We start from the raw sequence: 24,257 nt of genomic DNA on the forward strand, positions 1-24,257 counted from the left end.
TCATTTTTTCCTGGGCCCCAAACAAGCTAATCTTAATGAAAAACAAAAACAAAACAACAACAACAACAAAAAAAAATATACCCAAGCAAAACCATTGGGAATGAGTTTGCTTTTTCAATTGCTGACTTTGAAGCTTTGCAAATGTTTTCTAATTAATGTTAAGATGGTACAATTTGTTGAAACTTTCCAGCATTCTTTTCCGTCTTTCTGAAGTATACTGATGAGAACAGGAGACAAAGAACTTCAGACTTACCAGCTGCTTTGTGGGTTAGTAGAGAAGAGCATATTTTTACTTCTCTACTGCCCTCTGAACAACTTCGTGGTTGGTATCATGACAGCAACCCCAAATTGACCCTGACCATGGTTGATCCTAAGTCCTAGGTGCCTAAGACAATAAACACTGACCTCCATTATATATATATCCATTTTTCTGAATTTCACCTGCTCTCCTTATTAGATCCATGACATTCATAGAAGTATATTTTGTCTACCCCTATTGACAGTATAGAAGATTTTGTTACTGTTAAACAGATCACCTTATTGTCTCTTTCTTTCAAACCAAGATGCTAAATGACATCAGCATCTCCATGATTGTCTTCAAAGAAGTACCATTCCCCCACACAGAATAGCACCATGCACCATGACCAAAACTTTTTAGTGGAGTCAGAGAGATGGCTCAAAGCAGCACTTGATGATCTTTCATAGGACCCAGTTTGATTCCTAATACCCTAATACACAGTGATGTGTTACTCCAGCTTTACAGCACCTGATACCTTTTCAGGTCTCCTGAAACACACACACACACACACACACACACACACACACACACACACACACACATGCATATTAAAAATATTTCTTTTCTGGTGGAAAGCTAGGTGAGATGGGTCAACACTCTAATCCATCGTTAGGAGGCTGATGAGTTTCAGGGCTACATAGTAAGTGGTAGGCCAGCATGGTCTAATGATCTACAATTAAAACCCATTCTCAGAAATAAAAACACAGAGAGAGAGAGAGATGAAATTTTTTTCTTTATGAAACCAGTAATAAATCCACAATTTTTGTTGTCTCATGCTTAAATGTATGCCATGTTCATCCATCCATTTACACTTGTCTCTCTAAAGTCAAGTTGGGGAGTTCTGTAATTTTAAAAAGCTCCAAATCTGGCACTAGGGAAATGTCCATAGATCTAAAAGGATTAAGACAACTAACCATCTAAGCAATAGTGGAGAAGCTACCTTAAATGCCCTTCCCTGATAATGAGATTGATGACTACCTTAAATGCCATCCTAGAGCCTTGACCCAGTAGCTGATGGAAACAGAAGCAGACACCCACAGCTAAGCACTGAGCCAAACTCCTGGAATCCAGTTGCAGAGAGGGAGGAGTGATAAGAAAAGGGATCAAAACCAGGCTGGAGAAACCCACAGAAACAGCTGACCTGAACAAGGGGGAAACTCATGAACACTGGTCTGATAGCTGGGAAACCAGCATAGGGCTGATCCAGACTCCCTGAACGTGGGTGTTAGGAGGACTAAGCAGTCTATGGAGCTCTGATAGTGGATCAGTATTTATCCCTAGTATATGAATGGACTTTGGGAGCCCATTCCACATAGAGGGATACTGTTTCAGCCTAGACACAAGGGAGAGGGCCTAGGCCCTTCTCCAAATTATATGACAGACTTTGAAGATTCCCCCCTGGGGAGCAGAAAGGAGATACAGTAGGGGGTTGGTGGGGGGCAGGGAAGGAGGGGAGGGAGAGGGAACTGAGATTGATATGTAAAACAAGCGTGATTGTAATTTAAATTTCAAAAAGGGAAAAAATGTAGTTGGAGAGGGGAAAAAAAAAAAAAGCTCCAAAACTTGGAAAAGGTTGCAGCTTTTTCTTGGTATATGAATCATGAACTTAACCAGGAAAGAGGAAGTCTTGATTCCTGATGGGCTTTTTTTCAGATGTTCATCTTCTCTAAGTCACTCTCACTCTAGCTGACCAGTGAGATGCTGGTGAGATCCTGCAGGTCTCTAAATAGGTTCATTTGTTGTTTGTGTTATGTTTTGTCAGGTCCCACTTACCACTTTAACACTCCTCTTTGCAGAATGTCTGCTTTTCAAAAGAGGAGACTTCTGCTCAAATTGTTCCTCTCTGGCCCTGCAACGTGCCCTATGGCAGGTGGGCAATAAATCCAGCAGGTGCTCATAACTAAAGCTTCTGAAATTTGTCTTCAAACTCTACACAGGGCAGCTGTCACCCTGACCTTCTGCCCATCTGTTGTCTCCCTAGCTTAATGGCTGAAACTATGGAGAACTCAGCTCTCTGGTTTCTACAGTACAATCTTCATAACATGTGTGCAGATGAATCCTGTGAAAACTTTCCAAAGTTTGGCCCAGGAGCAGAGCCAGAGGGGGCACTGCCTGTGAACTTGTCAGGACTACTGAACTAGAGGACATAATGGGGGTGGAGTAATCTGTGTTTTAACAGGTAAATATAATGCCTGTAAAATACTGCTAGGTAATTTATTTAGTTTAGTTTGCTTATATTTTAAATATGATGTTTCTATTAAGGAAAGAAATACCACAGTCAAATACCACAGTTAATTCCCCAGTCAAAGGAATGCTCAAAGTCCAGTGGATGGTGCAGAAGGATGCTTGCCCACCTGTGTAGAGAGAACATCAGGAAGGAAAGGGCTCTATGATTGAAGTCACAGCTCAAGCTGTGCTGAGAAAGGAGGATGGAAAGTATCAAGAGTTCCCCTCTTTTGCCACCCTCTGTGATGATCATTTTTAATTGACGAGTGGCTGTTAAACAGTATTTGAAACTCAGAGCATGTCAATGCTTGACTATACCAGTGTTTTCAAGGCCAAGTCATTTGGTCTAAAAACTATAAGCACTTGCCAGTGAAACTTCTTGTGAGGTGAATCTGACAAAAGCAGTTAAAATGCTAAAAAGCTGAAAAATCAAAATTTCCTATGGACATTAAAAGGCAGTTGAACATCATGTGATATTTAGTTGATCTTCAGTATTGAAAACAGTCACTTTTGTCAAGATTTGAATATATGCTATTCTTTAAAACTTGCTACACACACTAAATTAACCACATGCTCAGCCAACAACTGTCTGTATCTGGGGAAGGGGCTTTAAATTTTTATTTTAATTTAATGTAGTGAGACAAGATTGCTGTCTTCTCTAATAACTGTCCTATGAATGTAATAACCATGTGTTCTGAATTTCTAGGATAGTTTCAGTATTAACCTTTTAATCTTTATTAAGCATGTACAGATTCAAACTCAGCCATATGTGATTTCTGTGTTCACAAGGAAAATAATTCTTGCCATATTAAAAACCACCACAGTCTTCACTTCCAACAAAACACAATTCTTCTCTTTTACAATGTTCTACAAAACACAATTCTTCTCTTTTACAATGTTCTATTGTAATCTTGCTAACTGAAAATGTGTAAGGTGATATTCCACCAAGTAAAAATACTTTAATTACCAAAACTATGCGAAATTATTTCTATTTTCATTACTCTAAAGCTACATGCTTCTTTTTGATTTTTTAATTTACACATATTCCATTTGTGATTGTTGTGTTTTAGGATGGACTGGACTATGGAAATATCTATGTTGGTTTTAAGGCCAAAGACACTGATGCCCAAGGATGAAGGACTTGCCCACATTTGACACATATGGATAAGAGGTATCATAAGCTTCAACAGCAGTAGAATTTAGATGGAAATATTGCTCCACTACTTCTTTTGATAAAATCGAAGTCTTACCCACTAACCTGTGAGTCAAGTAGATAATCAGATTACTGTTAATATATGATACTTATCAATAGAAATGTGATGAAATAAATATGTCTATATTAGTTCAAATAAGAAATTCCTGATAAAAATAATTATAATTTATTGGATTTAATGGTTTGCAGTCCCCTGTAAAACATGAAGAACATGCCATTCTTCAGCTGACTTGGTTACAGAGACATCTAAGAGGGGTGGGTGTGTTTTCTATTCCACAGCACTCAATGCATTCTACCCCTGCTTTCTGAGAACTCAGTAAAGGAGCTTCTTTCTCTTTTAGATCGGAATTGATTTTGCTTTCCTCCGTATTAATTGGTTCTAACATTTCTATGCTGGAGATGGTGTGGGGGCAGGTCCTCACGAAAATAAAAACATTAATAAAACCAATAAATAATTTCAAGGAAAACATTCTTTACCCTTTCTTTTAACATACATATTAAAATACAATTATATTTTTTAACTCTATAGTAGAGCTTGAGATCAGGGATAGTGATACCTCTGGAAGTTCTTTAAGTACAGGATTATTTTAGCTAACGTGTTTTTTCTTTTCATTTCTTTTCTTATTTTGTCATATGAAGTTGAGAATTGTTCTTTTAACATATGTAAAACATTGTGTTGGAATTTTGATGAGGATTTCATTGAATCTGTAGATTGCTTTTGGTGTGATGATACTATATTAATACTACTGATCAAAGAGCATAGGAGCCTTTTCCATCTTCTGGTATCTTCTTCAATATTTCTTCAAAGACTTGAAGTTCGTGTCACATATGTCTTTCACTTGTGTAGTTAGAATTACACCAAGATATTTATATTGTCTGTGGCTATTGGGCTATTGTGAAGAGTGTTTGTTTCCCTGGTTTCTTTTCTTTTTTTTTTTTTTTTTTTTTTTTTTTTTTTTTTTAATAATTATTTTAACTTTGTGTTGATGGAAAGGTATCAGATCCCCTGGAACTGGAGTTACAGACAGTTGTGAGCTGCCATGTGGGTGCTGGAAATTGAACTCAGGTCCTCTGGAAGAGGAGTCAGTGCTATGAACCACTGAGCCATCTCTCCAGCCCCTGTTTCCCTGAGTTCTTTCTCAGCCTTTTTATTATTCTTATATAAGAGGAGTACTGGACTACTGGTTTTTTTTATTTTTTTGAATTAATGTTTTACCTAGCCATTTCACTAAAGGTGAAGTGTCAGTTGTAGGAATTCCCTGATAGAATTTTTGGGATTGCTTATGTATACTATTATGCTATCTGCAAATAGTGATATTTTGACTTCTTCTTTTCCAATTTGTATCCTCTTGATCTTCTTCTGTTGTTTTATTTCTTTAACTAGAACTTCCAGTACTATATTCAGTAATAATGGGGAGAGCTGACAGCCTTGTCTTATTTCTGAATTTAGTGGACTTTCTATGAATTTCTCTCCATTTAATTTGATGTTTGCTGTCAGCTTGTTGTATATTGCTTTAATTATATTTAGATATATTCCTTGTATCTCTGATCTCTCCAAGATTTTTATCATGAAGGAGTGTTGGGTTTTATCAAAGGCTTTTTCAGCATCTAATGAGATGATCATGTGGTTTTTTTTTCCACTTTGTTTATAAGGTGAATTACATCAACAGATTTTAATGAAAACAGGATGGTATTGGAATATGTGAAACAGATGGATCAGTTGAATGGAATCTAAGACCCAGATATAAATGCACACACCTATGGACACCTGATTTTTGGCAAAGAAGCTAAATTATACACTGGGAAAAAAAAGAAAGCATCTTCAATAATTAATGCTAACATAACTGGATGTCAGCATGTAGAAGAATTCAAATAGATCCATATCTATCACTCTGAACAAAATTCAAGTCCCAGTGGATCAAAGTCCTCAACATAAATCAAATTACACTGAACCTGACTGAAGAGAGTGGTAAGTAGTTTTAAACAAATTGGCACAGGAGACCACTTTCTGAATAGAACACTGGTAGCACAAACACTGAGACTGGCAATTAATAAGTGGTACCTCATGAAACTAAAAAGCTTCTGTAAGGCAAAGAATGGTATCATAAGAACAAAATGACAGTCTACAGAATAGGAAAAGATTTTCATCAACTCCACATCTGACATTGGACTGATATCTAAAATATATAAGGCACTCAAGAAACTATATATCAAAATAACAACAACAACAAAAAAATAATCCAATTCAAAAAATGGGATACAGACCTAAAGAGAAAATTCTCAACAGAAGAATCTCAAATGGCCACGAAACACTTAAATGTTCAAATCCTTAGCCATCAGACAAATGCAGGTCAAAAGAACTCTAAGATTCCACTTTTTACCTATCAGAATGGCAAAGACCATAAACTCAATTGACAACTTATTCCACAGTGAATGTGGAGCAAGGGGAATACTTCTCCATCTCTTCCATTGCTGATGTAAATGCAAACTTGTACAACAACTATGGAAATCAATATGGCAGTTTCTCAGAAAATTGGGAATAAATCTACCTCAGCTATACCACTCTTGGGCATATACGCAAAGGATGCTCAATCATGCCACAAAGACACACTTATGTTCAAAGCAGCTTTATTCATAATAACCAAAATCTGGAAACAATCTAGATGCCCCTGAACCAAAAAATTGGATAAAAAAAAATGTGGTACATTTGCATAGTAGAGTATTCCTGAGCTGTTAAAAACAAAGACATTCTTGTAGGTTTCAAGGTGATTTAAAGTACTCTCAATACACTCACAACTTTTAGTTCTATTCCATTAGAGACAAGACATTTTCCCTGTAGAAAGACAATATATATATACCCAGAAAATTAGTTCACCAGTGAGTATGTCCACAAAATAATGAGAGAAGCGAGCAAAATGGAAACTCCAAACCCACTAATGATGGGAGATGCCAATATGTATATATGTTTCTCATACTGGTTAATGAATAAAGCACTGTTGGCCAATAGGAAAGGAAGATAGGAGGAACTAGGAGAGGAGGAAACAGGAAGATTAAGGAGGAGTCAAGATGGAGAGACCTGTGAGAGCACAATGTCAGCCCATTCCCCGGTAAGATGAAAGCACATGGAAATATGTAGATATGTAGATTAACAGAAATGGGCTAATACTTAAGACAGAGTTAGCTGATAAGAAACAAGTAACTGGCCAACAGAATTATATCAAATACAGAGTCTCTGTGAATTATTTGGGGCTGGTGCGGCGGCGTGACAAGACGGGTGGCGGGAGGAAAAACCTTACTCCTTATACACTACAGATAGTATCATTGAAACTGGTGTTCTTCTGGAATATGCCAGTGCTTTAACAACTTCTGAATATTAAACACCTATCTCCTTGACCCTTCATGTGAATTTTCTGATCTGTCTCAGACACATGATACCTTGATGATATACCATGCCCAGTCTGAACAACACTTTTCAGGAATACCAGCCCAAGAGGCTTTGCAAGTGTTTGCTGCCATGATTTTCACATAGTTTGTTTTAGTGGAAACACATATTGAGGCTAATCCCTCAAGGAACATGTTTGACTGGTATGGAAGCCACAAAAAAGATGAATGTTTTTATTTCAGGGATGGTTCAGATTTTGTGGTCTTGGTTTACCTATCAGGAAAGCAGGTTCACGAAGCTTTCCCCTGCTGCCTGTCTTGTCATGTTACTCATCTTCTATATCTGCTTATTTGTTCTGCTTTGTCACCTTTCATGTAACCACAGTAGGTGTTCCTTACCCCAAGTTAACACACTGTGCTCTTGGACTGCCAGAATATTGAATCCAAAATAAACTTATATTCTTGATACACAATCCAGCTCCAGGTATTTATTATAATGGCAGTCTAAATTAATTAGTTCTTGTGCCTGCCTGGCATTTATCAAGTGTTATGAACTCTGAGAGACTATGCCTTTTCTCAGAGTTCACACCTAAGACTGACTTTGTTAAGCTCACTCTATCAGTTTTCGCCTTCCATGCATTCAACTGGTTCACCAGTAATTACCAGTTCCAAACAACACCACCCATGACTGCAGCTGGGCCTAAATTAAATGCTCAGGCTGTCTGGGTCCCTCTGGTGCTTTACTTAGGATGCACTCATTGCCTGTTCAATTTCCTCACAGAGTGTGAAGGAACACAAAAGAAACCATCAATGGAGCCATAGAGCCATAGAGCCATAGGGTGTATGGGAGAGTGAGAGAATGACCAGGCATGAGAGAAGCAGGAAAATGAGATGCTGGAAACTCTTTCTTGACAATGGATGTAGAGAATAGCTGTCAAACCAGCCACTTCCAACTTAGCCTCAGGCTTTAAGTCAGCCCAAACCCTAGGCTGAGAACAATACAGAAGGAAAGGAAGCAAAAGGCATTCGAGCTGGTGAGAGAGTGAGTGTTGCTGAAAATACATATCAGTCTGGATTTGAGAAAAATTGGAAAGTCAAATGGCCAAAATTACTATGGTAACTTTGGAATCTGTAACACCGTAATGTGCTGGTCCTGAGGAATGGCAGGAAGGGATGGGTTGTGCCCAAATATTATATTTTCGTTCTAAACTTTGTACATGATACAACCTTCTGTATACAGTAAAATCAAGAACTGTAAAATATGAAACTATTTTGAATCCATTAGCAATGTTATTTCCTGACATTTAAACATAGACAGGAAATAGGAACCTTTTCAAATTGCTGGACTCCTCTTTCTTTTCTAATGCCTAAGAGCTAAGCATTCCATACATTTGTAATAACAGTGACTTTGATATGCCATATTTAGTCATCCATTCAACAAGCATTGATTACCTGCCTACAGGACTCCATGTCAAACATGATAAATAAGTACAGTGGAGGAACAATATCTCCAACTGTCTAGAAGCAATTACAGAAAAGGTTAGATCAGAGGCATGGTGGAGTCTCTCTCTGAGGGCTATTTACAGAAGAATCTACATCTGAGAAGTAAAAGCAAACAGAAATGCAAGATTGTCTCTGGGTAGGGGTTTGTGTTGCATATCTGCAAGTCTGGTTGTAATTTAATTATAGGCTTATGGTGGACAGAAGTGGGTTTAGTCCAGGTCAAGCAGTAATTCACACATGGTGAATTATGGAGGCGCGCGCGCGCACACACACACACACACACACACACACACACACACAGAGAGAGAGAGAGAGAGAGAGAGAGAGAGAGAGAGAGAGAGAGGAATATAGTCAAAGAAGCAGGCGAAGGAGATGCTTTTTCTCTTGAAGCAGTTGCTACTCACTTCCTCTGCTGGGCTGAAGAGCGCCGGGTGCAAATCACAGCTACAATCACCACTACTAACACTGTGAGAATGCCAACAGTGACCACGGTTATCACAAGTAGGTTGCTGTTCTTCTGAGGAGTGACACTGCCATGTGGAGGGTGCATCTGTCCAATGGGTGGTTCTGGGGGGAAGACAAGTACATACAGTTCAGGTTTAGGGAGGGGTTGTCACCGCTCAACCGACTGTAAAGTAAAGAGCTCTTACTGTTACAGCCTGACCAGCAATGAAAACAAAATAATCCATTGAAATTAAATATATGAACTTGGACAGGAAAAGTTACTCAAAAATAGTTCAAAGCAGAAATGATGTAAATGTGGATAAACTAAAAAATGGTGATATATCCATTTAATACAACACTGTCCAACCATAAAAGAAAATGAAGTTCTGACTTATGTAGAAGCTAAGGAAAATCAATTAAGGGCTGAATAGCACTTCATTCCACTCATAAAATATCTAGAATAGGCAAATCAATGAAAATAGAATACATTAGTGTTGGCCAATGGGTGGAAATAGTGGCCAGTAAGAAAGGCAGATAGTGGCAGTGAGCTGCGTTTTCACTTTGCAGTCTGTTCTAAATTAGATAGTGATTGTGCTGGCATAACCTGTTGAATACACTAAAAACAACCCCAATTGGATCAATTCCAAAGGTGAATATATGGCAAAGTTATATCCTGATCAACAAATTAGTATATATATAACATTGAGGAAAAAAATCCACTGAGTCTGTTTTGTGTTGGCCAACTACTCCTGGATATGAAGCCTGCCCCAGAGTATTACCTATAAACACAGCGACACTCCATTTAGAATAAAACTGATAATCTCTTTTCCAGGATGTGTTTCTTCATTAAAGGTAGGACTTTGTGTCCACTTCCCCATCTCAGTTTTGGGATTTTGTCGGGTTTGAAGATCTTGTGTGTACTGCTGTAGGCTCAGTGAAGTCATAAGTATATCAGTTACATTGTGTCTAGAATACACTGTTGCATCTTCCCTTTGGCATTAAAATACCTCCAGGGAACACTTTTGAGTTCCTAATAAAAATTTAGTAATTTCAGAATAATCATTTAACAGATAAATTCAGAACTTTAAATCATATAAATTTGGGTCGTTCAAAAGGTGATTGCATTCTGAGAAAAATAAAATCATGGTTTTCATCTGATATCCTATATATGTCAATTTAAAAGAAAATAAACCAACAACTCTGGGTATTCATAAATTAAAATTAATAGTTCATCTTTTTATTAATAAAAGCAAATCAAAGTGCTGAAACATGTCAGGTTTAACATTGTTTCAAAACTGAGGTCAAGAGAATAATGTTATTAGTATCTATAGATCTTTTGATTAAATTCACTAATCTGAGTTCTCAAATCCCAGGCAGCACTACTGGCAAAGAGAATTGGTGCTTCGTGGTGAGTATAGCAAGACTGAGTTGAAGTAATTTTCATGGTGGTTGTCATTCAAACAAATGTAAAGCATGAATTACGTTTGTAGAAGTTGATGCATGATTAGCATTATGAAGGAATATGGAATATATTCTAAAAATTAAATGCATCATAAAATTGACATAGTATTGTATCACCAAATATTTAGATTTGTTTCTACCTGACATAAGAAAATATTTAGTAAGCCTCTTCAGCTTCTACAATTTAATTAAGGGTATTCAACTATAAGAGAATTCATAAACTATAGCACTACTTTGGGGGTATTTGTTTTTTTTTTAAGTTGAAATTCAAAAGTGAAATTTAAAAAGTTGGCATGAAATGAAAAGGGTATAAATTCATTTGCAAATGCCTTGAGTATCCTGACAATAAGCTATTATTTTAGTACTATACTTTGAAGGATGAACTCAGCGAATCAGCAAATGTAGAGAGAACCAGAATACCCTCATAATTCTGTCAGTCTAAGGGAGAAGTAAGAAATTTCATTATGTGAGAGGTTTAAAAACAAAAACTTGAACAAATTTCTGTCAATTCACACTTCTTTTAAAGTTGTGATGTGGGTACAGACTTGGCTCTCTGGGACCTCTCTTACATGTCTAATTGGGAAAAACCACCTTCTTCCAAAACCTTCACATATACTAGGCCTGTAACTGGGAATCTTAGTTTTCATAGCCCTTCGTGGAATCGTTTATAATAGCCAGGACGTGTGTCAGATCACATAATCAGCATAATTATTCTGCTAACAAAATATTATATGAAAGAGATTAAGTTTTTCCTTCACAATCCATGTGTCCTGGGGTTTCCAGGTCACTTTAATCAATCAGTGTAATAATTTGTCTCTCCAGTAGTGAATCTAGACATATTGCAGGTACATCATTAGTCTCATTCACTTAGCATAATATTTCTAAAACATCATGAAGTGATGGAGGAAACTGAGGATGGATAATGCCAATAGTTTGTGTGAACTGGCTGGAAGCCACTGAATGCCATTACCTGTTTTGCCTCCATGAATTTACCCTGTCAGGTAATGTTCTTTAGGTCAAATTTAATTTTAACTTCACTCTCTCTAAGAATCTTATCCAATAAAAAATAAGCATGTAGTGGTTTGCATTTCACCTAACATTTTCCTTTCTTCATCTTAGGACTTAATCCTTTAAACGGGAATTCTCTTGATTGACATATCCATGTCAGATTTAGTTTGGGGTTTCTTTTTGAACTAAGATTTCATTTTATTTTGAAAGACAAATTCAAGCACTTTAACCAAACTTCTAAGTTTGGTTCTTACTGGGGATTGCAACATTTAAGAATACAAGAAAATACAAGCTTTTGAGAGTAATTTCTCATTGTTTATGCATATACCTTAAGAAGAATATACCCACTGAAACGGAAATCTCTTGTAAAGGATTTACTCATGTCTCATTCTTAAGCAATTGTGAAAAATTACAATTTTAATTGCTTAGTCTAACACTATGTAAGACCACATCCTTTAGGACTTGTAACTTCTGAGAGGAGACAATTTTGCCAGTGGTTTACACTTAACTCCACCATTAACATTTATGTCCACTGAAAGCTGTGAGTGGATAATTACTCTTCCCACATTATCCTTCCTTCTTTAAACTTCTGTAGTTCTATCCTGTGGTCATACTCATAACAGGGAATGGACTTCATAAAAATGGCATTTCAAAATTGGTGTTTTAGGATGATTCTAAAATAGTATCATTTACTAGTATGTATGAATGCATGCAGACACACACACACATATTTACATATATGCATTGGATGCATATGTGTGTATTTAAGAAAGCATGCATATATAAGTCAAAAGACCAACAATGTGCATTATTTCTTTCTTTTCATTACATGGTACGGGGATCTAACTCAGGTCACAGTTTTGGCAGCAAGCACCTTTATGCACTCAGACATCTTGTTGCCTCTGTAGGATGATTCTAAGTTGAAATGCTGATTTCCTAAGAGGACTCTAGAACTAGAATTTCTCTTTTTTAGGGACATACATATATACATACATGGATATATATATATATGTATATATATATATACATTTATAACACATATATATGTACATACATAACGTATATATGTATATATGATATATATGTATATACATACATTTATATTTCCTCACACAATTAAACAATCTTTAAAATAACTTCTGACTATTCATGAATTTTTCTTATCATCTCACCTTGGTTGTTTAATCCTGTGTCCATTTACCTGGATACTTATTTATCTTGGGTTTTTGTTCCTGAAGTAATGCAGTTTTAAATTTGTGCCCATAGTTTATTACTAGAATTCTACACTCAGTGGAGTCTTAGTGGTATTTCTTCAGTTACAAAAAGTATGTTTTACATATGTGTATTGTGCATACATGAGTATCTGTACACCATGTATATGTAGTACCCAAGGAAGCCAAGAGATGACTTAGAATTCCCTGGAACTAGAGCTGCAAATAGGGTTCTTAGAACTAAACCCTGATCACTGCAAGAGCAGAGAGTGTTCTTAACCACTGAGCCATTTCTCAGTTTCATATCTGGTCCAATGACTTTTTAAACATAGAAAGTTTGTCTGATATAGTGTTAAGTGGGAGTAAGTTAACTAAACTGGCACCATTTGGTGGACAGAACTGTCAATTCCCCCACTGCATGGGGGAAGCCACTGCTCTGTTTTTAGTTCCAACACATGCCTTTGACATTAGTGTTGTGCACTCCAGCCTTGTGTTGACTAGAGACTGAGTTAGGTATTAAGTTATGAAGTATTACAGAAATGGGGGGTGTGGCTTATGAGAAAGAAAAGGAAGATGTGGACCTCCTGGAGGAAACATCCTGGATTTAACCTTACTTAGACTTGAATGGAATATGTGTTCAGGACTTTCTCTATCTTGACCTATGCAGCTATTATGTATGTTGAAATCTAATCTCTATCTTAGTAACATTCTGTGGTAAGGTTTCTAGTTGTGGTTATGTGATGCTAGCAGAAACTTCATGAATTGAATCTGTGTCCTCCTTAGAGAAGCCTAGAGAATCTAGTTCCCATTTCCAAGAGCAGACACAGAATACACCATGTGTGAAGTCTTCCCATATGCACATCCTACTGTAATTTGACATTGAACTATATTTCCATCCCTTAGAAGAAAACAAAAAAGTTGATGTTGTTTACAAATTACCCAATGTAAAGTTTTTGTGATAACAGGAATGGATAGAAATGTATTTGTCTACTAAATAAATGGCATTAATAGCAGAGGAAGCTATAGAAGGAGATTGAAAAGTTTTCAAGTCATTTGCTGAGGGGCAGTGGCCCAAGCATCTGGTTGTATAAACACATACACACACACACACACACACACACACACACACACACACACACTGTGTACATATTGATATACTGATACCTCTTGGAAAATTTATGCACTTGATTATACTAGCATACAATAGGAAGTAATCAATTAATTTGTCTGTTTATTCTAATTTCATAACCAGAAAACAAATAATTTTGTTTCCCCATCCATCTGGATTTGTTATTAGGAAATTACCCAAATGAATATGTACCTGTTCATTAATCAAATCTCTCATGCAATCCTACTGAAGTGGTTAAATAATTTTTGTTAGTTATACAATAAAATACTGGAGAGCAGTGAAAGAAAATGAGTGAGGACTATTTTTAACACATGGAAAAATCTTAACAAACTTAAAGATAAAGACAAATTATAGCATGATCCATAGAAGAATTAAAGGGTAATTGGTATTTTTCATAAAATTATAAATATGTGAAATAATATATTGTTTCTTTACATAGTCATATGTAGGAAACATCAAACTGAATAGAACATCAAAGAACTGAAATTGGACAGAAAACATGCAAACACATCCCAGAGATTTCAACTAAAGCATCTTAGAGGTTATTATATTTTGATATATAATAAAACAGATATTATTATATTCTGAATATGTGATTTGTTTTTAGTAAGTCAAACCAAGCAAGAACAGCATGTTTTGCAATGATAAGCAGGTTATATTAGTCCTTTGTTTAGAGTAAATTTATCCTTTCAAAAATTCCATTTCAGCAAAATAGATGAGCTTCTGCATGTGGCTTTGAGTGTGCTTCATGTTCATTACCTGGCACTTCTTCCATGTAGTCCCCTAAATGCCCACAGTTATATGGAAAATTTTCCTGGAGGAAGCAAGAAAATTGCCTAAACTTGAGAGTATAAAGGACAACTAATAATGAAATATTATAGGATGTGAAGAGTGGTTTTTTTAGTGAAATTTTCAATAACTTTATCAAACATAGTTGGTTTCAAGCTAATCATTAGTTATCATCTTTCTCCAATAGAAAAGGCTGTCCTGAACACTGTAAATACACTATCACACTTCAAAATGTAAATATACAAGAAACATTGTGCTGGTTACATTGTGTCAACTGGACACAAATGAGGGTAATCTGGGAGGAAGGAGACCCAAATGAGAAAATGTTCCATTACACTGTCTATAGGCAAGTCTTTGGGTTATTTTCTTGATTTATGATTATGTAGTAGTGGAAGCCCACTGTGTGTGATGCTACTCCTGGACAAGTGGTTCTGGGCTATAGAAGAAAATAAGCGAAGATATCTACAGACTAATCCAGTAAGAGGCGTTCTTCCATGGCCTTTACTTCAGTTCCTGTCTCCAGGTTCCTACCTTGAACTCCTACTGTGATTTTCCTTGATGATGAACTTTATAAGCTGTAAACTGAAATAAACCCTTTCAGACCTATGTTGTTTTGGTCAATGTTTTCTCACCACAATAGAAAGCAAACTAGGAAAGACCTGTATCATTTGTGGAATGCCCAGTACTGGAACTTGTTTAATTATTTTTCATGCACCTGCCACCTCTAATTATCATCATTTTCTGGTAGAATGTGTGAAATTTGCTAGTAACATGATTTTTCTATCACCACAGTAAAGCACCAAGTCCACAGTCCTTGCCCTTGTCAATAGAAAATTTATTTTGGATAGTGCAGAATTAACTGTGTAATTACTGTATCTAATCCAATAGAACTCAATTTATATACTTACCATTGAGAATGCTTCTATCAATCAAGTTCGTATCAACTGGCCAATAACCTCCATCTCCATGACGACCTGTGTATATCAGCACATTAGAATGTTAGTGGATATAGCCCAGGGAACTGCAAACAAAACAAAATAAAATGGCTAAGAAAAAATTCTAAATATATAATGAATGAGCAGAATTACTTGGACTTATTCTTTGAATTTCAAATTTTTCAATGGGTAAGAAGAATCTGTCATGCTTAACTAAATGAAATTCAATTCTCTGGGATGCGGTCATATTTTCACAGTCATATTTTCTTTCTTTTTACCCCCTTTAAATACTTATAATATAGTACTAAGAAATAAACACAAAGGGCCCAGCATTGCCATACTAAATGCTCATCTCCTGAAGACATCAGGTCTAGCCAGCATTTAATGTCTCCTACTTGTTGCAGACTTTTAGAAAGTTTCCATTGCCAAGCCTTGTTTTATTTTAAATTTGCCTCTGAGTACTTGCAAGTATTATCATATGCCAGGTAACACGACTGAGAATAAATACTAGTTAGAGAACAAAGAATGTGATCAAGACTATGTGATCATGCACATAGTCTATACATTTGTTGCTAACACAAAGAAAAAGAAGATTCCTTCATTGTGGTATCATTGGGAACTCTGCCTCCCATAGTTGTGAAACAGATGTAAGTGTGATATTTAAAATAATTGAGTCACATATTAATCAAAAAATAATGAAAAATTAATTAATGATATTTGACTAGCTTTGATCTTTGTGATATCTAGGTGGATCTCTCATAGAAAAAATTAAAGACTTGCCTTTACATACAAACATATTCCAGCAAACAGCATTTATTACAAAATATGCTAGTTAGGTTTGAGACTTAGGTGTTGACCACAATGACAGATGGTTTTCTTAGGGTCCATTGATAGATTACATGTTCCATTATCTTTCGGACTTACAAGTCAGCTTTGTAACATTCCTTTGCACACCCAACATCCTTCTCACTGATGTTTTCCAAGCATTTCATTACTTTATTTTCAGAAGAGTAGTGGTAAAGCAACTTAGTATTCTGTTCCCTGACTCTTTGAGCAGAATTTTTTAAATTCTTTGGATATCAGTTCAACACAAATTAGCATGGATACCAGGTTTCCAACAAGCAAAGAAAGAAATTAATTCAATCACAGTGAATTACGTTTTTCACATAAAATGGCATATTTAAACTCTGCTGGGCTTTTACTGTGAGTGTGAAAGAAAATAAAAGTTAGGGTGAGGTTTCTATTTCTAGGGAAGCTGGGGATAACCTTGTAAAAAAGAGCAATTTAATGAGAAGACATTGTGGATATTTTGGTGGGTTAACTACATCAATGGACAGTTCTAATCTTTCCGCAGATACCTGGCTTATGTAACAAACACATCTTAAGTTTCAGTGAACACAGGAGAAACTTTGTCCGTAGTACACTGTTGGATCAGTGCTGGAAGAAATAAAGTAAAACAGAAGTTCTGCATGGATATTATGACTATTTTGCAGCAACTGAAATCAGCTAGATTGCAAAGCAGTCAGCCAAAAGAGATGCTAACAACCTAATCACTTATGCCAGTAACAGCAATAAATGACTCCTGTAGGGAGTAATCCTATATTGGCTGGAAATTAGGTGGATAGCCGGGGGAAGATTTTCCTTTTTCTTCAGCCTCTTGACAAATGTCTTTTTAATGAAGTTTCTAACTCTCTTTGTTAGTCTATGGCAGGAGGCAAAAACAAGTACACAAGCACATCCATGTGTTAATCATACAGGAAGCCATATGGGTCTGGAACACCTTGGATTTACCAGGCTATCAATTACATTGAGAATACAGTAAGTAGAAAATACCTCTAATATTATAAAGGCCAGAATGTTGAACAAGATAAAGGTATTGAGGAACTGCTTCTAAATAGTATGGGGCTTAAAACTTGGACATTTTATACCAAAAATATCTAATGTGTTGACATGCTTAGCCTTTTGTTATCACTAGATTGATATCACAAAATAAAATTAAGTAACCCATAATAAACCCAACAGAAAGTCTCGTTTAGGAAAAGGGATAATGTGAACAAGGAAAATTGGATGGATTTATGATAATTTATATATCTTGTAGCAGTTCATGGGGAAAGCACAAAATTCATTTCCAGGCTATTGATGACCATAAGAGGCCTTGATCTAAAGACATGATATTGAACTTTAATTTTATGCTAAGGTTTCTCTCCCCTAAAGATGCTTTTAAACTCCATGGAGGCTCTCCTAATTGGCAAGTAATCAATAATTACTAAGAGTAGTAATAGCAATGACAGCAATATACCTCTACTACTGTTAGGCAAGTCCTAGGAAGTTAACAAATAAGAAGACACTAGAGAGCTAAAGAAAATGATAGTAATGGTGCTGTTGCCAGGCAGGCCAACACATGTTTGAGGACTTACTGCTGTGGAAAGCTATTTAATGTGTTCAGTTAACTTGGTTGATTTCATAACCATTGATTCATAGAAATAGAGGCTCAGTTGGAATTTGGGAGATCATTGGCATGAAAGTAAGTCAATGTAACTATTACAACTACTGCCTTATCCCAAAGGTCTCAGCTTCATTAAAGAAGAATTAAATGGTAATAATTTATTCAACATTTATTGAATGCTTGCTACACACACATGCACACACACACACACACACACACACACACACACACACACACACACACCATATTCCTAGATTCTCAGGGAAGTGGGTGATAAAGCATTAGCTTTGTGTCCTATGATGTCAGTTAGCATTGGTTCATTATGTCTAAAGCTTAAATAATCCTACTCATAGTTAATAACAACCAGCTATTGGTGGTTTTTAATTCACTCTGGGTTTAATGGTGTAAGCACTACTTAATCCATCTATCTCTATTCAACACTGTCAGATTTTCCTTAAAAAAAATGTTTTTCATTTATCTAGTGTCTTTAAAAGGAATACCTGAAAATTATGATATTTTAGCAGTATCACATTATAATTTTAATAATTAAAATCTTGGACTCCTTCAATTCATCCAAATTTTAAAAATCCTCCAAAATGTAAGAGTTTGTGAGGATCCCTGAGTGAATTTTAAATAAGCCCAAATGTCTGTGACCTCCCTGTCATTTGCTCCCAGGATGGAAGATGAGAAAGGCAGAAGTCTTATGGCTGTCTTTGGGGAGTATGGAAATTAATTTCTCCTTTATGCTGATCCAGTAGTACCTGCAATGCTCTCACTATAGGAGGAGAGATTCCTGTCAATTAAGATGTTTTTCAATGCATTAATAAATACTGTGCATCTTAATTTATTGCACTTTACAGTTTGTCCTTATGATTTTATTCTCAAAGGCCACTTAAAATATTGCTTCTATTTTTTCATCATGGTATAATATGTGTAATGCATATGTACATATGTATGTCTCTCCATATAAAATTAACCAGTATTAATGTTTATGTATTCACTTGCAGCAAAGATGAGCTGCATTTCCCATGATAAATAATTTTCCAGCACTTACACAAGATGAATTATGTTGGAGATTTGGTGCTAGGGTCTGCTTTTTTTTTTCCTGAGGGTGTTTATGATTTCAGGGAGGGGAGTGGGACTAATGTACAGAGGCCATTTAGGAAGTTGGATGTGGTAGATGTAATCTCATCTTTAATCCATCTTCTCTGAATGGGGATTCAGAGGATCTGCACTATCAATCCCCAGAGAAATACATATGGGTCATAATCTAAATCAAATGGGCAGATTGGTCATTGAATGAATGCTTGGTGCACAGCCTCCCAAGGATGTCCAGAGCACACAGTCATCTTTCTGATCTCAGAATTGGTTTTCTGAGAATAATTCTGGAGGTAATGACGAAAATTGCATTGATTTTATGTCTTGTACACCAGTGGATAAAGAAGATCCATTAATGCTACCTGAATACAATTTCACTGTCCAGCACACAGATAACATTGAGATATATTTAAAACAGATGATTCGTCAAAAGCAAGGTATCTGTGTGTGAGAGATCAATTCATCATGTGGTTGATAATACTTCTGACTTTGAGCAAAGGTATCAGGGCATCAAACCCCAGGAAACAGAACAATAACGAACACCTGAGAATTTTCAAATACATATTAACAGAAAGTAGCTGCTCACTCATTCCTAATGTCCAATGCACTGTGTTTAAATAAGCACAAAAGAAATCACCAAGTGAAGGAAAACATTACTGCTTCAGATGCAACAGCAGCTAAAGTTCCCATAACATATGAAGTTTGGTGCTGAGTAAATCCTTGGTGTTTTCCCTTCTTCAAAACCTTTGGTTACCATTTGCCTTCTGAAAAATATTCTAAAAGCAATAATTTGATACATAGGTGGGGACTGGTGAATGACTGAGTTGCCTGGAGTGAGAAAAGCAATGTGTACCTCCCTCTCCCTACAGTTTCATCATAAAAGTTCAGCTTTTTTATTTCTATTCTAATTTTTGTCTGTACACCATTGGCAGTTAATAGGATCAGCGATTTCTAAGAAAAAAACACATTTGTAAGAATTTTTAGAAATCAAACTAAAACTTAAATGAGAATTTCATAATAAATAATATGAGTACTGTGACCAGATAATTGTGGAAAACAATGTACTGCAAGAAAGAAAGGGAAGGACTAATTTGGTGTTGTTAGTCATGACATTCTGTACATGGTGAATTTATATGGATGATTCTTTATTCTAAATGCTTGCTCTTGATGGACATCTCAATTGTATTCTTAGTATTGACTTCCTGAGGCAAATGCATAGTTTAACCAATACATGGGGGATGGTTTCCTGAGAAACTGCTTAAGGAAGGAAAAAGAAAACACTACAAATAATGCCTTCTTGTTTGTTGTTTGTTTGTTTGTTTGTTTTTACATGAGTGCTAAATAAAGTCAGCACTGTCAGAGTTATCTGGACTACTTAATCTACTTAATGTTAGTATTCAGCCATCTCTACTGGCCTGTCCTTGGGATTCTGACAGGATATGCCCTCAGCTGCAGCCACTAAGAGCACTACCTGTTTTATGTTTTAAAAGGGCTCTTCCCACCTCCCATTCTCTCTCTCTTTCTTCTTCTTTCTCTTCAAATCTCTCTTCTCTCTGCTCTCTCCTTCTCTCCCTCTCTGCCCCCCCATGCCCCTCTTTCCTTTCTCCTGATGTTCCTGTCCCCAGAGGCAAGACTCCCCCTTTCCCATTTTTATAATGCCTTCCCCTAATAAAAAACAACAAACCCTCTGCTTGAACCCTTTCACATGGTGTTTTATCTCCTGAGCTGTTTTATATTTTAATTATAACACTAAATATGGGGAAGACAGATGCCATTCAATAAAACACTTTAATGCAAACTTCTTATTTCACTAATTAATTATGTATATGGATATAGCTATGTATAATTTATAGGCCATAGTACAATATATAGTATAAATATTCATGCATTTATTTATAAGCATTCTTTCACTTCTGAGCCTCACGTTCTTGACACTGAACTAAAGAAAGTGGGCAAGAATTAAAAAAGAACCAAAGAGCCCCAACAAACAAACAATTATAATTACAACCAAGCAGCTAACTTTCTCCTTCAAGATATCAAGTAATGAAAATTCATAATTTCTGTATTTTATGACCCTTATAAATCCATCTGTCTTACTAGCTGCTGGTGAAAATTTGCTACCTGACCCTGAAGATCTATATCATAACCAGCCATATTTAAAATGTCCAGTACTTTACTAGTTGTTGTAACACAAATTTAGATGCAGGACTGATTAATAATTCAGTTATCTGTAGAACAGAAGCAACAAACTGTTAATAGCATGGAGGTTGGTGGAGCTATCTGAAGTTGTTTATTTCTCAGGGTCTCTTTATGTCTCTTTGTCTCCAGCACATCTGACATAATGGCAATAAGAAGAGTTTCAGAAATCATTTTTAAACTGTAAAGCATCATTCTGTTTCTCAATATATAAGGGATCTCCTGGATGACAAAACCTTCCTAGGAGCTCATTTCCCTGATACCAACAATATGGATGATGGGGTACAACCTTATGTAGTTTATAAAATAGAAGTTCACAGTTCACAGAAACCTCCGAAAGCTTCTCCCCACAATGCTATTCAAGATTATCCCAAACTCAAATTTGAAAAGATCTTCTGTTTGGCTGAAGCTCTAAGTCACACAGGGAGAGGATAGAAGAAAGAGGGCTCTTTCTTCCCCAAGGGGAAACCACTGAATGAAGACATTAAACCATGCATACATGTTAGTGGATATAAATAATGGGTTTGTTGGAACTTCCTCTCCCAAATATCTACTCCACTCATGCATTCAATAGAAAAGTATTTGTTGTATTGTGTAGTTGTTTCCTTGAATAATCAACTATTCTACACCACAGGTATGTTTTTCAAGACAGAAAGGAAATTACTTAAAACAGTTACTGGAAGTCACTGAAACTGAGTAGATTCACTAGGCTCATCCTTCTCCAAAAGAAGACTATTGAGACTCATTCTAAGACCAGCCAAGATGTAGGAAACACTGATACAAGCTAAACAGCCTACAGGAAGCAGGGACCAGATACATTTCCTAAAAGAAACAAAGATCTGTGTGGAAGAGGATCAGACCAACCAAATCACCTGGAAAAGGCAATCTGCAACCTATTGACTTGACTTCAGGCTGTACAGTGTGCTCTACTTTCCCAGCTTTTGTGATATGTCACCCATGATCTAATGGCCTTTGGTGATAAAGTTGTCTTTGAGTCATTTCTGTTCCTGTTAAGTACTTCACCCACATTCTTGTGAGTAATCTCAATAAAATTCAATGGTTAATCAAGTCAGACATGGTAGTATCTGTACTTTCATCTGTCCTTGCCTTCCTATCAAAGGTGTATAGGTGTGTGTGTGTGTGTGTGTGTGTGTGTGTGTGTGTGTGTTTTCATGGCCTCACCACAGGAAAATTCTGTCACACAACAAGTGAATTTACTGATTGAAGTATTAGAGGAATAAAATGGTTATTGCAGAGATGTATACATTATTGCAAAGGGAAAAGTTTAATGAGTTATTTTAATCCCTTGATCATTAACAAATGTTAAGACTTAGTTTGTAAGTAAGGAAACAAAATGGGACAATGGGTTTATTAGCAATTTAGGACTATAAAATTTCTGGGAGGTTTTTAACCAGACATGGAACTTGAGAAAGTGGTTAACTAGCTGAGTTCTGAAAGATATAGGGAAAACATTCTTTATATAGTCTATCTAAAAGTTTCCTTCGAGTTTATCCTGGGCAAGACAGAGACCCACTTAAGGAATTTTTGCACATGTTCTATCTATTTGAAAAAGATTATGCTAATTAAGTATGAAGAGATTTAAAGAAGCTGTTGCATTAAGTAGTGTGAGAATGATGTTAGCTATGGATCTGTAAAGCAGACCATTTTACGTATGAGTAGATTATGTCTTAGAAAGATTTATTCAGGATCACATTCTTAAGTAGATGAGTCTGATTAACTCTGGTGATGGTTTTTCTACAGTGAATTGATGAGAACAAGACAAAATGAGGAGGGGGAGAAAATGTACTAGATCACACCCAAGAGTCAATTATGGAATAATTGTATGAGCATTAGGAATCTGTGATATAAGGCACATCACCTATATTCTCAATATGACACACAAAGCAAGGTAGGCTTTGGAAGGAAAAAAAGAAAGTGTTTTTTACTATATAGAGCACTGGGGAAAGTGAAGTTGTCACTTTAGAAAGGGCATAAGAGACCCCAGCATGGTGGTTCATTCTATCATCCCAGTTTAGGAGATGGAGAGTTTGATTTGATTATTCTGTGTCTCTGAGTAAACACCAAAGTCAATCAAACAAAAACAACAATAGCATGAATGTAAAACATGACACCGTAAGAGGACAGAATAGGCTATGAAATGTGGAACATGACTAACACTGAGGCAACCTCCCTACAGCAGCTATCTTTTTCTTGCCTTGCCCCATACACTCAAGGAAGAAGTGCTTAGCATAACCAGCTAAAAGAGAATGTGGCTTATATAGCCATGGATGGATGGGAGCATGGAGGTTCTTGGCGTCTAATGCAGTCAGTGGCTTTCCGATGTTTTGTAGAATTACTATGTTAGATAAGAGAGAATTTAGGAAAGCCTTTTTACAAGTTCATCTTTCTGCCATAATTCACTGCTCCACATATATTTCCTTGGTTGTATCCTGAACCAATCTTGTACTTATAATTTGCCCATCTTATGGATTTCTGATCACTGATTCCCAAGATTTCCTTAAATAGAAGTCTACTTGTAATCTTCCACTAAGGTTTTATTTATACATTAGTTCCAGTCAAGGTTTTAAGAATTTTTTTTTTCTACTCTAGCCCACTGTGATCATCTGAAATCCTGAAATATCCAATTTAGTGGTAATAACTGGTTTGTCAATTAAAGTTTTCACATTGGTCTGGCAGTGAAATATCTGTAATGCAAATTTTCTGTAATGCAGATTGCTTAAAAATAGATCTAAACAAGTGTTTGTTTTTTTTCAAGCATTTCTGTTACTAGCCTCATGGTAGATTCACTACTACTTATAAATACATTGCCAGAAGCAAGTCCAGTTCTTCTGAAATTTTCTACAATTCAGTCATTCACTGGTACCCATAAGTTTTGATTTTTCTCTATTTAACATTACA

The 24,257-nt window shown here is 36.1% G+C and overlaps 1 protein-coding gene across 1 annotated transcript in view; it reads right to left on the reverse strand.

Annotated features, from left to right (window-relative positions):
• Dcc (DCC netrin 1 receptor) overlaps nt 1–24,257 on the reverse strand; it is a 538,940-nt gene that overhangs the window by 55,482 nt on the left and 459,201 nt on the right. The window contains exons 21-22 of the mRNA XM_051201201.1: nt 15,572–15,637; nt 9,026–9,188 (exon numbers count right to left, since the gene is read on the reverse strand). Of these exons, the coding sequence (XP_051057158.1) occupies nt 9,026–9,188; nt 15,572–15,637 (229 nt within the window). The remainder of the gene's footprint in view (nt 1–9,025; nt 9,189–15,571; nt 15,638–24,257) is intronic.

This window comes from Phodopus roborovskii, unplaced genomic scaffold (assembly GCF_943737965.1).
Source record: "Phodopus roborovskii unplaced genomic scaffold, PHOROB, whole genome shotgun sequence".
NCBI lineage: Eukaryota > Metazoa > Chordata > Mammalia > Rodentia > Cricetidae > Phodopus > Phodopus roborovskii.